General features: G+C 42.2%; 1 protein-coding gene across 5 annotated transcripts in view; it reads right to left on the bottom strand.

Annotated features, from left to right (window-relative positions):
* The window catches only part of GRID2 (glutamate ionotropic receptor delta type subunit 2), a 963252-nt gene that overhangs the window by 134271 nt on the left and 813212 nt on the right, over positions 1-15769 (bottom strand). For all 5 annotated transcript variants that reach the window (XR_012087806.2, XM_073001950.2, XM_078394565.1 and 2 more), the window contains one exon: positions 3020-3158. Coding sequence is in view for 4 of the 5 variants with exons in the window: in XM_073001950.2 (XP_072858051.2) it covers positions 3020-3158 (139 nt within the window). In the remaining variant the exon portion in view is untranslated. The remainder of the gene's footprint in view (positions 1-3019; positions 3159-15769) is intronic.

The following is a 15769-nucleotide window of genomic DNA, read 5'->3' as shown; positions in this document are numbered from 1 at the left end:
AGAAGACGGGATGCAGAAGATGAGTGATCTGACACCCTGCAATGACAGCCACATCGGAACACAATGACAGTGATAGCTGGGTAGTTTATAGGGCTGGAGGATAGAGTTTGTGATGTCAGGTTGGGAAGAAAAAAAAAGATTTTGCTCTCTCTTTTTGTGAACAATAAATATCTATCAGAATTAAATGGCAATGATGTTCTCCTAATGCAGCACCATAGACACAGTTAGCCTTCCTTGGGTGAAAGCTTTGAGGGACGTCCTCAGATAGATCTGAACTATATTGCATGACGGCTAAAAAGTTCTGTCCACATATGCATGAAGAGGTGCTGCATTCTGTACTATGTGTTATTCAGAAAGGTGTGCAATTATGATTTATGATTTATTTCCCTATTTCAGCAGTTAGAGACCATTTTGTTATAGTCTAAGGGTGGAGATTCTATGATTTGAATGACCATTCCTTTTATTGGTTGTTCTGGGTTTTTCGGGCTCTTTGGCCGTGTTCTGAAGGTTGTTCTTCCTGACGTTTCGCAAGTCTCTGTGGCCGGCATCTTCAGAGGACAGTAACCTGTACTCTGGTTGCTGTCCTCTGAAGATGCCGGCCACAGAGACTGGCGAAACGTCAGGAAGAACAACCTTCAGAACACTTCCAAAGAGCCCGAAAAACCCAGAACAACCATTAGATCCCGGCCATGAAAGCCTTCGCGAATATATTCCTTTTATTGCTTATGGCCCGCAACAGAGAGCCATGAATTGTTCCTTGGGGAAGGATGTAGCAGCAGCAACCACTGAGGTCTGCTTGGTTTTGAATGGAGCAGACAAACAGCAGGACCTGTCACAATCAAGAGCAGTTGGGCACCTTTCTTCACATCCTGCCTCCTTTTACGTAGGCACTAGGAATGTGCCACAGCCCAAGGATATCACAGCCTGTACAGAAGCACCTAAAAACAGCTAATTGGAAGAAATAACTGCAGGGTAAAGGACCAAGAAAAACCAGGAGACTGTTTTCATTCCTATCGATCCCACCTCTCTTCTCTGCTAAACAGGCTCAGCACCAAGATGTGAGATGGTAAAATGCTGAGCTGGCAGAATAGACTGTACCACTGTAGTCGGAAAATAAGATAAACTGACCCCTTCTTTTTCTGAATGGCACTACGTTAAGTGGGAAATTATACCCTAGCCTTTAGCTCAATGTGCATGAAAAGGAAAATTCAGGGAAGGTTTAATACAAGGGGATGTCCCTCCTGCAACCTGAAGCAGTGCAGTCCTTCTTGCTATTCTTCTGCAGGCACAAAGGAGATCTCAGGTCTCTCTCCTATACTGCTTTTCAAAGTAGACCTCCCCTTTTAAAATTCCATGAAACTATAAACCTTACAAAAGGAAAAGCTATGTATTAGAGGCTCCATGCTCTGGATCTGCTTAAGCAGATACAGTGGTGCCCCGTATAGCGAGGTTAATCCGTTCCGGATTAATGCGTTCCAATAGGCTTTCCTTGCCCGTACAGCGATGTTTTCGTATAGCGAAGGTTAATCCGGAACGGATTAAACTTAGTTTAATGTGTTCCAATAAGCGTCCAAACTTACCCCTCCAGCGATGTTTTCGTGTCCGGCGGCCATTTTGGAGCCGTCGATCAGCTGATCGGCGGCTCCAAAATGGCCGCCGGACGCTCCAATCGTCGCAAAGCGAGTGCGGCGATTGGGGCAGATCCGTATAGCGATCCCCAAAAAGGGATCGCTATACGGATTCTTCGTTAAACGGTGCACTCGTTAAGCGAGGCACCTCTGTATATGCTTAAGCTTCATGGTGAAAGGTCCTCACCATGAGGGTAGAGCCTTCCTGGTGAGGACCTCTCAACTTGTGATTCTCTTTGTGAGATGATTTGACAAGGTCACCCGTTTTAAAGAAGTGTTGAAAGCCATCTGACTCTGTTGCTCTTATAAAGTACCTGCCTTTTATTATTTCATTTGCAATTATTTGTTCTGGTGTGTGTTTCCAGCAAATATATACCATTTGTTTTAAGCAGTGGTGGGAATTGGAAGCAATATGGCTGGAGAATAAAAAGAATAAAAAGCAAAGCGTGCTGCTTATATACCACCCCATTGTGCTTCAAGCACTCTCTGGGCGGTTTACAAGTTAGTTATGCAGGGTACACATTCCCCCCCCCCCCAGCGAGCTGGGTACTCATTTTACTGACTGCGGAAGGATAGAAGGCTGAGTCAACCTTGAGCCGGCTACGATTAAACCCCAGGTCGTGAGCACAGTTTTGGCTGCAGTACAGCGGTTTAACCACTGCGCCACAAGGCTCCTTATAGATAAGCTGTCTGGGTAACTCAGTAGCTACAATCCAGTAGTAGGTTGCTACTGGAATAGTCCAATTGGATCACTGGGTAACTGATAAGTCAACACCTACTCAGGTTCCACTGATTCAATAGGTCTACTTTAATTGTGACTTCTTACTGAATTTCAGCCGGGTAGAGTTGGAATGTTTGGCTATGAAGCAAAGAGTGTACTTCCCCAGGGTGTCTCCCAGGAGAAGATTTAGCCTGTGTAGCCTTGAGCAAGCTGCGCAGTCTAAGAGCTTCTCCAAAAGAAGTAAATGGTAAACCATTTCTGAGTAATGTATACCTAGAAACCCCTGGCAACGTTGGAATCAACTTGACAGCACAGTGCTATTAATTAGATAAGAAGCATAAGCATCAGGACACTGTTGGGTAAAAAGATGTGGAAGGTGCTCAGGTACCATTACTATATTAAGGATAGTTACAGTCCAGGCCAATCAAAGACATTTTGCTGCACAAGATGACTATCCCTCCCATTACACGTACAACAGTCAGTTGGCCTGTTGACTGTGATGATCTGAAGGCAACTTAGCTATCATAGGCAGCATGGCACCCAGCCTCTCTCCTGCAAAACCTTGCTGCTGCCAACTGAGCAGGCTGACTCGGTCTAATAGAAAGGCCAGGCCCACCTGCAGTTCTAGGAAACACCCATCCTCTCAATTACACTATTAGCACTGACTTACTGGATGGAGTTTTCAATCCGAGTGATGGTCAGAAAAGCTGCCAGGTTGGCTGTGTAGGAAGAAATGACAATCAAGGCGAAGAGCCACCAGGCACCCATCATCATCCGTGTCGCCAGGGTTGTGTAGGGGACTTCTCCTCCTATTGATCAGGAAAGGAGAAATTAGAAGAAATCTATTTACAGAAGACAGCTTCCTTCCGAGGGTCTTTCCTTATTCTTAACTTTGCAACAATCTAAAACATTTTCCTTGATGCCAGTAGGTCACTCGAGTAAAACTGATCAGAAGGGAATCAGTCACTGCAATCTATAAAACAAAAACCACTGAGTCAAGTAAAAGGAGATAGCGTGTGTATCACTCCATGAGTTCTACTATAAGTGTTTTCACCAGTTTCTCTGCATTCTTCTGAAAGCTGGCTCTAAAGTTATACAAAGGAAGCATTGTAAACTGTAGAAAAACAGCATTCTTAGACATTTCTTTCTATTACTTTGAAGTTGTCTGCTCTTTTTTTGCTGTTCACTTTAACAAAACTCTTGTGTTCTTGAATGTGTCAACGTATTTTTAATAGAATATTAAATATATCAATGGCTACCCACCTATAATGCATTGTCAGTGAAAATTTTAAAGTCTGTTTAGAATAGGCATTCCCAAACAAGAGACTGTTCTGGACAGTGGATACACACACAGCTCCCAGCTATCATGCACAAAAGTCTGCAATCAGCTTAAAGTCAATACAGTAACGAGACTCTCTGTTCCAGCTAGGGGTAGGATTTTTGCATTTCATGAACTACAAGTTCCAGATTTCACCATTTTGAGAGCTGTACCTCACAGATAGGCACCACCTAAGCTTCCTGTTCAGAAAGAAGGTTTCAGGCTAGTACTGGGGCAGGGCAGGTGGAGCTAAGGCCTAGCTAAGCCTCAAGGCTTTCCAGATAAGGCCTTTCTTCCAGGCGAGCCACATTTTGGTGTTTATCAGGTAGTACTCCCAGAATGGGACGTGGTGGCTCTGTGGGCTAAACCGCAGAAGCCTGTGCTGCAGGGTCAGAAGACCAAGCAGTCGTAAGATCGAATCCACGCAATGGAGTGAGCCACCGTCGCTTGTCCCAGCTCCCGCCAACCTAGCGGTTTGAAAGCATGCAAATGCAAGTAGATAAATAGGGACCACCTCGGTGGGAAGGTAAACAGCGTTCTGTGTCTAAGTTGCACTGGCCATGTGACCACGGAAGATTGTCTTCGGACAAAAACGCTGGCTCTATGGCTTGGAAACAGGGATGAGCACCGCCCCCTAGAGTCGAACACGACTGGACAAAAATTGTCAAGGGAAACCTTTACCTTTACCTTACTCCCAGAATGGAGAATTAAGGGATTTATAGTCTAAGAAATGTGAAAATCCATCTCTAGCCAAAATTCTACTCTCTTGCTTATGTTCAGTTTTATTTCATAGGATATGTTTAGTGGTTGCTGTGCATACTCAGACATCATAGGGTTGATTTTTTCTTTTTAAAAAAGTATTGATTTTTTTTTATTCCTGTAACCCTCAGGGTTTTGTTGAACATGCAGATGCTTCCCTGTTCTTTCTAAGCAGCACTATTTTGACTAAAATCTCTTAGCTTTCACAAACATAATCTGCTGTTAGAAGGAACAATGAGAATACTATTTATAATGAAATAAAACATGTATAACTTTTCATCTCATAGATGACTTGGGAAATATTCAGTGTAACCACAGAAAGGTCTTCATACTTCCTTTAACGGTTATACACAGTGATGGGATATTTTATTCCCCTGTATAGTGCACACATCATCATCATCATCATCATCATCATCATCATCATCATCATCATCATCATCATCATCATCATCATCATCATCATCATCATCATCAGTGAGGCCTTACAAATAGCAGAGAAGAGAAGGGAAACAAAATGCAAGGGAGATAAGGAAAGTTACAGAAAATGGAATGCAGATTTCCAAAGAATATCAAGGAGAGACAAGAGGGCCTTCTTAAATGAACAGTGCAAAGAAAGAGAGGAAAATAATAGAAAGGGAAAAACCAGAGATCGGTTCAAGAAAATTGGAGATATTAAAGGAATATTTTGTGCAAAGATGGACATGATAAAGGGCAAAAATGGGAGGGACCTGACAGAAGCAGAAGACATCAAGAAGAGGTGGCAGGAATACAGAGAGGAATTATACCAGAAAGATCTGGATGTCCCGGACGACACAGATAGTGTGGTTGCTGACCTTGAGCCAGACATCCTGGAGAGGGAAGTCAAGTGGGTCCTTTCTAAGGATGCTTAGCATGGCTAAAAACAAGGTCAGTGGAGGTGAGGGCATTCCAATTGAACTATTTAAAATCTTAAAAGATGCCGCTGCTAAGGTGCTGCACTCAATATGCCAGCAAGTTTGGAAAACTCAGCAGTGGCCAGAGGATTGGAAAAGATCAGTCTACATCCCAATCCTAAAGAAAGGCAGTGCCAAAGAATGCTCCAACTACCGTACAATTGCACTCATTTCACGCGCTAGCAAGGTTATGCTCAAAATCCTCCAAGGTAGGCTTCAGCAGTATGTGGACCGAGAACTCCCAGAAGTACAAGCTGGATTCCGAAGAGTCAGAGGAACTAGAGACCAAATTGCTAACATGCGCTGGATTATGGAGAAAGCCAGAGAGTTCCAGAAAAAACATCTACTTCTGCCTAATTGACTATGCAAAAGATTTTGACTGTGTGAACTACAGCAAACTATGGCAAGTTCTTAAAGAAATAGGAGTACCTGACCACCTTATCTATCACCTAAGAAATCTATATGTGGGACAGGAAGCAACAGTTAGAACTGGATATGGAACAACTGAATGGTTCAAAATTGAGAAAGGAGTACAACAAGGCTGTATATATTGTCTCCCTGCTTATTTATATACAGAATACATCATGCGAAAGGCTGGACTGGAGTAATCCCAAGCCAGAATTAAGATTGCCAGAAGAATTATCAAGAACCTCAGATATGTAGACAATACTACTCTGATGACAGAAAGTGAGGAGGAATTAAAGAACCTCGTAATGAGGGTGAAAGAGGAGAGCGCAAAAAATGGTTTGGAGCTTAACATGAAAAAAACTAAGATCATAGCCACTGGCCCCATCACCTCCTGGGAAATAGAAGGGGAAGATATGGAGGCAGTGACAGCTTTCACTGCAGATGGTGACAGCAGCCACGAAATTAAAAGACACCTGCTTCTTGGGACGAAAGCGATGACAAACCTAGACAACATCTTAAAAAGCAGAGACATCACCTTGCCGACAAAGGTCCGCATAGTCAAAGCTATGTTTTTTCCAGTAGCGATGTATGGAAGTGAATGCTTTTGAATTGTGGTGCTGGAGGAGACTCTTGAGAGTCCCCTGAACTGCAAGGAGATCAAACCTATGTGTTCTCATGGAAATCCACCCTGAGTGCTCACTGGAAGGACAGATCCTGAAGCTGAGGCTCCAATACTTTGGCCATCTCATAAGAAGAGAAGACTCCTTGGAAAAGACCCTGATGTTGGGAAAATGTGAAGGCAAGAGGAGAAGGGGATGACAGAGGATGGGATGGTTGAACAGTGTAATCGAAGCGACCAACATGGATTTGACCAAACTCCAAAAGGCAGTGGAATACAGGAGGGCCTGGAGTGCTCTGGTCCATGGGGTCACGAAGAATCGGACACAACTTAATGACTAAACATAACATTTATACATCATAGATGAGATAAAAAGTGCTTTAATCATCCTCTAAGTAATATCTTGTTTTTGTTTTACAACTGTGATACTTTTATGTCCCAGTCATGTTATTTTTTGATGAATAATGATGCAGAGATGCAGAAACTATATACTGTACTCTGCTTGTCTATTGGTCCAGTTCCAGGGTTGGGAGATTCACCAGAATTCTCAGTACATTTGGGAGAAACTTCAAAGTTCAAACTTAACTCCGAATCCTACTGCTGACCCACAAATGTACTGGAATTCTTATGGGATCAGAAAATAACTCAAAATTCATATGGGGAAAATATTTTACCTTGGTACATGAAGTAAGACAATTTCTGATCTTGAACAAGATGACTGACCAGAGCAGATGTATAGATTGGAGTTGACAAAGGCTTAACCATTATTTATATATTTAGTTCAATTTATTTCTCACCTTTTTGTGTTTTACACAGCCAAGACAATTTACAACATGTGATCAAACAATGTCACTGATCAATGAAGAAGAAAATGATGGTAGTAAAAAACATAACATCTGCTTAAAATAGCCGTGTCCTACTTCTGCTAAATATGCTCCATGTAATCGACCAACTCACAGACCTCTCTCACCATTTTATGATTTTCTGTTGAGCCCAACAGAATGTGAAAAAACATTTCCTTTCTTCTAGGATTTAGGCTGTTTTAAAACTCAATTCTCCAAAGCTCTTATCTGCATGACATGCAACAGATCATAGACCTGGATCGAAACATGAGGAAAGAGTTGTTGATTCTTCTCCCTCCAGTAGTCACAGGCCAACTGATTTCTGGGAGGAGGAGGGATCTCTCTTGGGGTGGAGCTAGGAATGACAAAGGGATGCCTCACACCTGCTTTCCAACCTCTTCGTTATAACATTTTAATGTCATTAAGATCACTGAAACTAATGTTTGACAATATGGTTCTGTAATCTATATTGTCCTGCTAAATACAGAATTTTAGACCATTTGAGTGTACCATTATCCCCAAGTTCACAGGAAGATGATAAATAAGTCCAGTTCAAGATTCTGGTAAAGTGGTTCTGCTTGGAGTATCAAGAGGATGGGTCAACTCAACAACCAAGGGTTTAGATGGGCAAGGTTGAACACAGCAAGAGCCAACTTCCTAAATGGTCAGCAGCACAGGGGATATTCCAGTAAGGAGGTCAGCCACTATCAGATACAATGTCAGCAAGGCAAGTACTGGTCAGCACCATGGAGAGCTGCAAGAGGAGCTTGGATTGAAAGCCAGACAAACTCAGATTGCTTAGTGGCTCCAACTTCTGGAAGATGCAGACCAAATCTTAAATGAGCCTTGAGCTTCCTAAAGGCTACTGTGTGAATTCTACTTTTTGTGGGTTTTGTTTGTTCGAAATGTTTGACTGTGAGTGGACAGAAGCTACATGGGAGCAGGGGTGGCTGGCCCATGGCGATACTGGCTGGGGGTGGTGGTTTGGGGAATTGGTCGATAACATTTGGAAGCCTGCTGGCTGAGAACCACTCTCCCAGAGTTTCAAGGTGATCTACATCGCTTCTAAATAGGTTTCCAATGAGCTGAACCTCTGGTTGCAGTTTCTTTCTAAAGAGACAGGACTGAGAAGAACAAGCTGCATCAGCTCTTCTTGAAACACTGCTAAGGTAATAGTTAGGTCTTGCTCTGTTTCTGCACAGGCGCCACCCCTCATCACCTCTCTATAAATGAATAATTAATCCATCCATATGCTGAGCCCCATAATAAAATGCTATTGCTGGGGTTTATTCTAGGCTCATGTGAGCCACACAGAGTGCACATTTGGTTCTGGTCTACTGCACATCATGTATATATACTGTCAGTCCCTCACATGTTCTTCTTCAAAGCTACTGTGAGCAGTTTAGTAATGCCCATGCTGACAGTGCAAATCAGATGAATGTACAGGTGATGCTTTTGGTAGAGCATAATAGCTCTACTCAACTGAACCCAAATGATTTCCTGCTCACATTTCTGCAAGCTGGAGATTGTTCTGTTGCTTTAAACAGGTGTTCCACTCAACATGAGATCCCTGGATTCCCTTTGCATAAGAAGTGAAGGAGGAACCACATGTGAAACAGACTATTCCACAGTGTGTCTGCAGCCAACAGGATGCTATTAGATTGTCACATGCCGTCAAGTAACACCCGACTTACAGTGACCTTAACAGGGTTTTAGGTGAGCTATTTAGCTGGTGGTTTTACCATTGCCACTTGCCAAGTTAAGAGCTCATGGCTGAATGGGGATTTGAGCCCAGGTCTCCTGAGTCCCAGGATGCCACTCAATCTACTGCATCACATGGTCTCTCAACAGAATACTAGGTATAAACAAATATATAAAAATATATATGTACAGTGTGGTACATACTTAGATTGGAGCCCTGAATGTAAATATACCTGTGAGGTGTTTCACAAAATCACAGTTAAGTAAATTGGTTCACAAACCACCAATAAAATACAGGAAAATAAAGTCTGCGATGTTAACAATTAAAAGTAGCAATGAAATCACAGTGAAAGTGTAACAGCTGCATCTAGATCAGCAGTTTGTGACAACAAACGTTTTTATCTCCCGAAGGCCAAGGCAAAATTGCTTACATGTTGATTATTGAAAGTGGAAAATCGTTTCTTCTTCTTCTTCCTGTCATGAATGGCTTGTTCATTTTCAGTGACAACATGTCAGAAGGGATTTAGTTAATAAAATTAGGGAAAGAAAGTTTTTCAAATTGAAACTGTCTCGTGGTTGCATTCAAGTGTGTGCTCTCAGGGACTGTCCCTGGGATCTTAAACTGTCCCCCCTCCGCAACTGATTAGATTTGGTATTACAGAGTGATATTAGCAAGACTTAATCTGGATCAGTTGCCATCAGAATGAATCTTCTATCTACTCCTCAAAGTCAGGACTCATCTTTAAAGTTATATGAAAGAGAAGTGTGTCTCAGTGCTTTTCCTTAAAATCATGGAATTGTAGAGCTGGAAGTGACCACACAGATCATCAAGTCAAATCCCTTACCGAGGCTGGAAATCCACAACTAAGGCACCCCAACAGACAGCCTTCAAAACTATACCTAAAAGCCTTTCATGAAGAGAAATACACCATCTTCTGAAGTACTCCGCTTCATTTTCAACAGCTCTTCTTGCCAAGATTTTTTTTCTTCCTAATGTTTAGTTTAAAATTCCTTTCTTGTGGATCAAATCCATGTGTTCAGGCCCTGCATTCCAGAGATGCAGAACAGAAGGTTGCTCATTTTCCACTGCCATGTCTTCACCTAATTTTTGTGTGAAGAACTGCTGGATTCAGCAAAGCCTGGACTGTTGGTGACCCAGGAAGCCAAATCCACAGTTGACAGTAGACGCTTGAAGAGGCGTGAATGAGGGCTGTCTTGGCTTAGAGGAAGCTAGGCCTCATTCCAGCCTGTACAAAACCATGGTTCAAAGACATGGACCCACAGACAAGATGTGAAATGCTTGGCTGCAGGGAAAATATCCTCAGGAGAAGGAACTCCTTTAGTAGTATGGGATCTTCAAGGAAGGATCTTCCTCCTGGGGAGACCAGCAGTCTCAAAGGTGAATTATCCTACCATTTGGCCAAACGCCTGCAGAGAAGCTCAGGAAGCCCAGCTATATAAACCTCAGCTTGGGACTGTGTTCTCATGGGAAATTGTGTCATGTCTGGTTCTCAGTTTGCATTGTATCCTGACCTTTGCTATGTGACTTTTTGGGCTACCTGACCACTTTTGAACTGTTCCTGTTTGGCTGCAGGATTCTTCAACTGGCTTGACATGGGCTGTCTTGCACTCTAGTTTAGGAGCTCCGGCACCTGGCTTACACTCTGGTAAGCCTCTGTTTCTTGGCTCTGGGAGTAATCCGAGCAAAAGAGCAGGACATCCACAAGACAGCTCTTCTAATAGTTGAAGATGGCTGTCATTATCACCACTTTTCTTCAGATTAACATAGCTACCTCACTCAATCATTCTTCCCAGCTCTTGGCTTCCAGACCCGTAACCATCTCCGTCACCCTCCTTTCCAGCTTCTCCATATCCCTTTTAAACTACCTCTGAGCACCAGACAGATTCAAGGTGAGGTCTGACTAAAGCAGAACACAGTGGTGCCATTACATCTGTTCACCTGGACACTATATATCTGCTGATGCAGCCCACAACTACATCAGCTTCTTTTTACCACCACATCACATTCTTCACTCAGTTATAGCTGATGATCTCTTTTACATATGCATTAGGAACTCCCTCATCCATGGAATCAGTATCTGCTGATTTATTTATCCACAGTCTGAAACTATTAAAAAAATCCTAGAAATATGTATTTCTAAAGTTACCAGAACTGGCCACTAGAGAGAACCAGATACCATGTTATGTATAGCATTCAGTCTTATAGTAGTGTTCGCTATAATCTATGTTTTTCAACCTCCATGGAAGGGCTTGGAACCAATTTCTCTCCTCCCATTCCGGATGGGATGATATGAGGAAAATGCAGCATCTTCTAAGTGGCAATATTAAGGAGCTTACCCTGTCAACTGCCAGATACGTATATGCCATCATGCAGAGATGTCGTAGCACGGTCTCGCAGAATGAAGAGCCCTAAATATGCTCTTGGCTGGCCCTTCCTACCCGTTACCCAGTGAACATTTTAGTTGTATGTTATTGTATTTGTCTGTTTTACTGCACTCAGTATGCCAATAAAGGTTTCTGACTGACTGACTGACTGGAACCAATTCCCCAGGAATACAGGGGTCTTACTATACTGCAGCCAAGCAAGCTGTCATCCTATATATCTGCATCTGACCTTTCTGGTCTAAAAGTAAAACTTTACATATCCCCCTTTAAAAGTATTTTTTGTTTGTTTGTTTGGGCCCAACTTTCTGATTTCTTCAGGTTGAATCCTCATTCATCCTTCAGATATATTAGCTATCTCTCCCATTTTGATATCATTTGCAGATCTGATGAGCATCCCTTCTACTCCTTCATCCAAGATAATTCTTCTCTGTTTGTGTCAGAGGCAATGCGGTGGTGTTTTTGGAGAAGAAGGATTGGTTGAAAGGGTACCGTCAATGCACAGGGAGTTCCCAAATGTGTTCAAAAGCCTCACATTCTCCAGGGAGTCTCCTTCTGTTTTCCTCATTAAAGACATAGATAAAGATTTTGACAAACACAGGACCTCGACAAGAGCCTTGCAGCACTCGACATGTCACATATGCTCGGATGGCAGGGAACCCATCAAAGCTCTTTAGGTACGGATTGTCAACCAGCTACAAATCCACCTAACAGGAACATCATCTAATCAGCTTGGACACAAGGATATTATGGGGGACCTTTTCAAAACCCTTCATGAAATCAAGATACATCAACTTGACAGGATTTCCCTAGTAATGAGTATTCACTGGGTACCCTTAAGATCTGGAACAAAAAGCACTGTGGGTCTAGAAATGGGCACAGCGTACACATCAAAGGATGTATTGATGAAACCCAGGACTTTTATTTTTATCAATGAAAGACTGGATTTTGCACCCACATAAAGAACATTTCAAGTTACATTGGTTTTCTAAATCTATTAAGCAAGCAATTATCAAACTGATGGATATATCTGTTTCTATCAGGTCAGAGTACACTGAGAACTAAGTGAAAATGCCTGTTGGGAAAGTGCAGAGAAAGCTGTGAGACTCATTCTATGCAGTTAGAAAGTGATGGTTGTATAAATTATGTTCATATAGTATACAATTCTTTGGTCTTCAAAAACAAGACCCTCTATTGAATTAGATCAATGTACATCGCTTGCATAGTTGGGGACAAATTTCCACCTACTTCTGACACTGCATTACTATCAGAAATTAAAATCTCCTGATTGTATCTGGCAATGCTAATTCAATATTCCAACTCTGGGGAGATGAAATGTTTAAGTTCTAGAAACTTCATGTTACAGCTGTGACTAATAAAAAAAAACAAATGGGACATTTAACACGTTTTGGAATCTTTCAGTCGAAAACGAAATTATAATCAATTGGAACTTTCAGGCATCTTAAACGAACCCAATAGAGCTGATTGTCCCGTTAACCTTCCAATGTCAATCTCTACCGTTTGCTGAGGATTAAATTGAAATAGGTGGGGCGGCGAAGAGGAAACCTGCAATTTCTCAAGAACGTTCGCAGTCTCATTTTCCAAGCTCATGAATAAAACTAAAGGTTGTTCCCCACTGTTTTTAATTGAGGAAAATTGGCAGGAGGAATGAGTACAACTGAAAGTCAACCTCATGCCTTTCATTCACAGATGAAGCTCTGAAGTAAGCAAATCATTTAGGAGAAGAGGGGAATTGGATCTTGCTGTGTAGGTTTTCTTGCATGCCAGCTGTGGGCAGATACATGAAGTTTCCATTTGCTAATACCCTCATTCCTTTCATTGCCCAGCACACTGACTTCATCCGATAACACCTGGAGTCCTGCATGTTGCCCACCCCATCAGAAGTGATCAGAGTGCATCTTGAAACAATACCCCTTAAGATCCAACCAAGGACCACTGATACCTGGTAATATTCTAGTGATGTGTTTCATTGGAAACTAGGATGGTGGAGGAAGGCATGGCTGATGTGTGGAGGTAAGCAAAGTTTAGCATGGAGGTGGGCAAAAGTGCAATCCTGGGGTTATGTGCAGCCCTCCAAGGCTCATGGTGCGGTGGTTAAACTGCATGACTGCAGCCAAAACTCTGCTTATGACCTGGGTTCCTTCCCAGGTAGTTAGCTTGAGATTCTTTCAGCCTTTCATTGTTCCAAGGTCAGTAAACTGAGTACCCAGCTTGCTTGGGGTGGGGGGGGAAGGAATATGTAGCCTACATAATTAACTTTGAAACTGCCAATAGAGTGCTTTAAGTGCTATGGGCTGGTATATTTATGGGCATTTATATACACTGCAGATTTTGCGTGTGTGTTTAAACATAATTATGCACACCATTATGCACATTAACACAATAAGGCTGGAATCTATAGATGGTGACTTGGGAATGTCATTTCTCTTTGCTTCCCCCTACTCACTTTTTGAAGCCTCCAGGCTTCTCCCAGCCCCCTCTTGTGTTGACCAAAACAAAAGGTAAATAGTCCCTTCTGGAAGCACCCAGGTACAACGATTTACCATTTGAATAGGTCACCACAATTCCCTCTTCACTCTCTAACACCATCTCTCTCTGCCTGCACCCCTAAAAAACTGAAAGTGAGCTCTAGCCACTTATATGATTTTTCACTTGTTGGCATTTTCAACCCTTTGTGTAGTCCCTAGCATACGTATTCTATCCATGGGATAAAAAGCTACTGTACAATGCCTGTCTGTGTTAGAAAAGGTCTGAAAGGGAACAAGACCTGACTTTGCTCTCTGCAAAAAATAAAATAAAAAATCAAAAAATAAAAAAAAAATCCTGTGCCAGTCTACTTTCCCTTTGATATCTGATGACAGGCAGATGTATTGGGATGCTCAGGTTGAATGCTCTCATCATATGTTTAGCCTGTAAGAATCTGTAAATAAACCTTGTGTCACAGACAAGGCACAAGGCACTAGTTACCTTCTAAAGAACAGATGAATGCTGCAGTATCTGAAACTTTTTGCTGCTCAGAAGCAGGGTGTACATTTAACATTGTATTTATGGGTACTTATATGCATTGCATATTTTGTGTGTGTGTGTGTTTTACATTACACTCACATTAACACAGTGAGACCAGAATCTATAAACGGTGACTTGGGAATATGTCATTAGCCATTGGGCTGCTTGGAAAACTTTGCTTCTCTTCTTCTCCCCCACCCAACTCTGTGTGTGTGTGTGTGTGTGTGTGTGTGTGTGTGTGTGTGTGTGTGTGTGTGTGTGTGTGTGTGTGTGTGTGTGTGTGTGTGTGTGTGTGTGTGTGCCTATGTGTGTGTGCCTATGTGTGTGTGCCTATGTGTGTGCTGCAGTGATTTCTTGCTGACTCCAGAAGAAGTACGAGGAGATAGGGTAGAATGGGGGATGTGTAGTAAGAAAGTTGTGACAGATGCCTCTGCTTCCATATTTCACAAGTTGTGCAAGAAGAAGGCATGGTGGTCTCTAGATGGCAACTTCTCCATTTGCTCTCCATGGATACCTGCCTCCACCCTCCTAGTTGCCGTTAAATCATAACTCTCCCTGTGGTTGCACCTCATAATCCAGAGCACTTGAATTCATGTACAGTACAGTCAGGAAGGAAAGTATGCATGTGCGTAAGAATGTGACTACACTGGAATGCCAAATTGGAAGGACTCAGCTTTGCTTCAATTTGCTTTGAAGCCTGTATTGTGTTTAAAATTGCAATCAGTGATTGCACAGGAGCTGCAGAACATTTGAAGAGCTCAGCGTTCACAGTGGATGCGTTGCAATTGGCATTCCACCCCACAGCCCCACTTCCTTCCTTCCTTCCTTCCTTCCTTCCTTCCTTCCTTCCTTCCTTCCTTCCTTCCTTCCTTCCTTCCTTCCTTCCTTCCTTCCTTCCTCTCTCCCTCCCTCCCTCCCTCTAGTCATGCCCCTGGCTTTCCATTTATGATTTGTTCTAAAGCAGCTTGGGTTTTTTTAAACAACAAAAACATAAATAACAAATGCAATCATAACTCAAATATACAGAGTAACCCAAATAATTAGTTCAATTTTTCCTCTGTCTAATTGACTGTTTCCAAATATATTTAACATATATAAAATATATGCTAACATTGGACATCTTTGTATATCTGTCCCTAAAATTTCTTTAATCTCACTAAATATACTCATCCATTCCTTCTGTTTCTCTTCACATGCCCACCAAATATGATGGCACGTTCCCTTCCTTTTTTACGTCTCTGACAAACAGACGATAACTCTTTATTCAATGGTTTTAAATATCATCTCCATATTACTTTAAAACAGTTTTCCTGTACCCTAACTGACATATTTTTCATTATTCTTTCCCCCCAGATCCTCTTCCATGCTTCTTCACTAATTTCTTTATTTAAATCTCCTTACCATAGCAATT

Source organism: Pogona vitticeps, chromosome 5 (assembly GCF_051106095.1).
Source record: "Pogona vitticeps strain Pit_001003342236 chromosome 5, PviZW2.1, whole genome shotgun sequence".
NCBI classification, from domain to species: Eukaryota; Metazoa; Chordata; class Lepidosauria; order Squamata; family Agamidae; genus Pogona; species Pogona vitticeps.
This window is presented reverse-complemented; position numbering and strand designations above follow the sequence as displayed.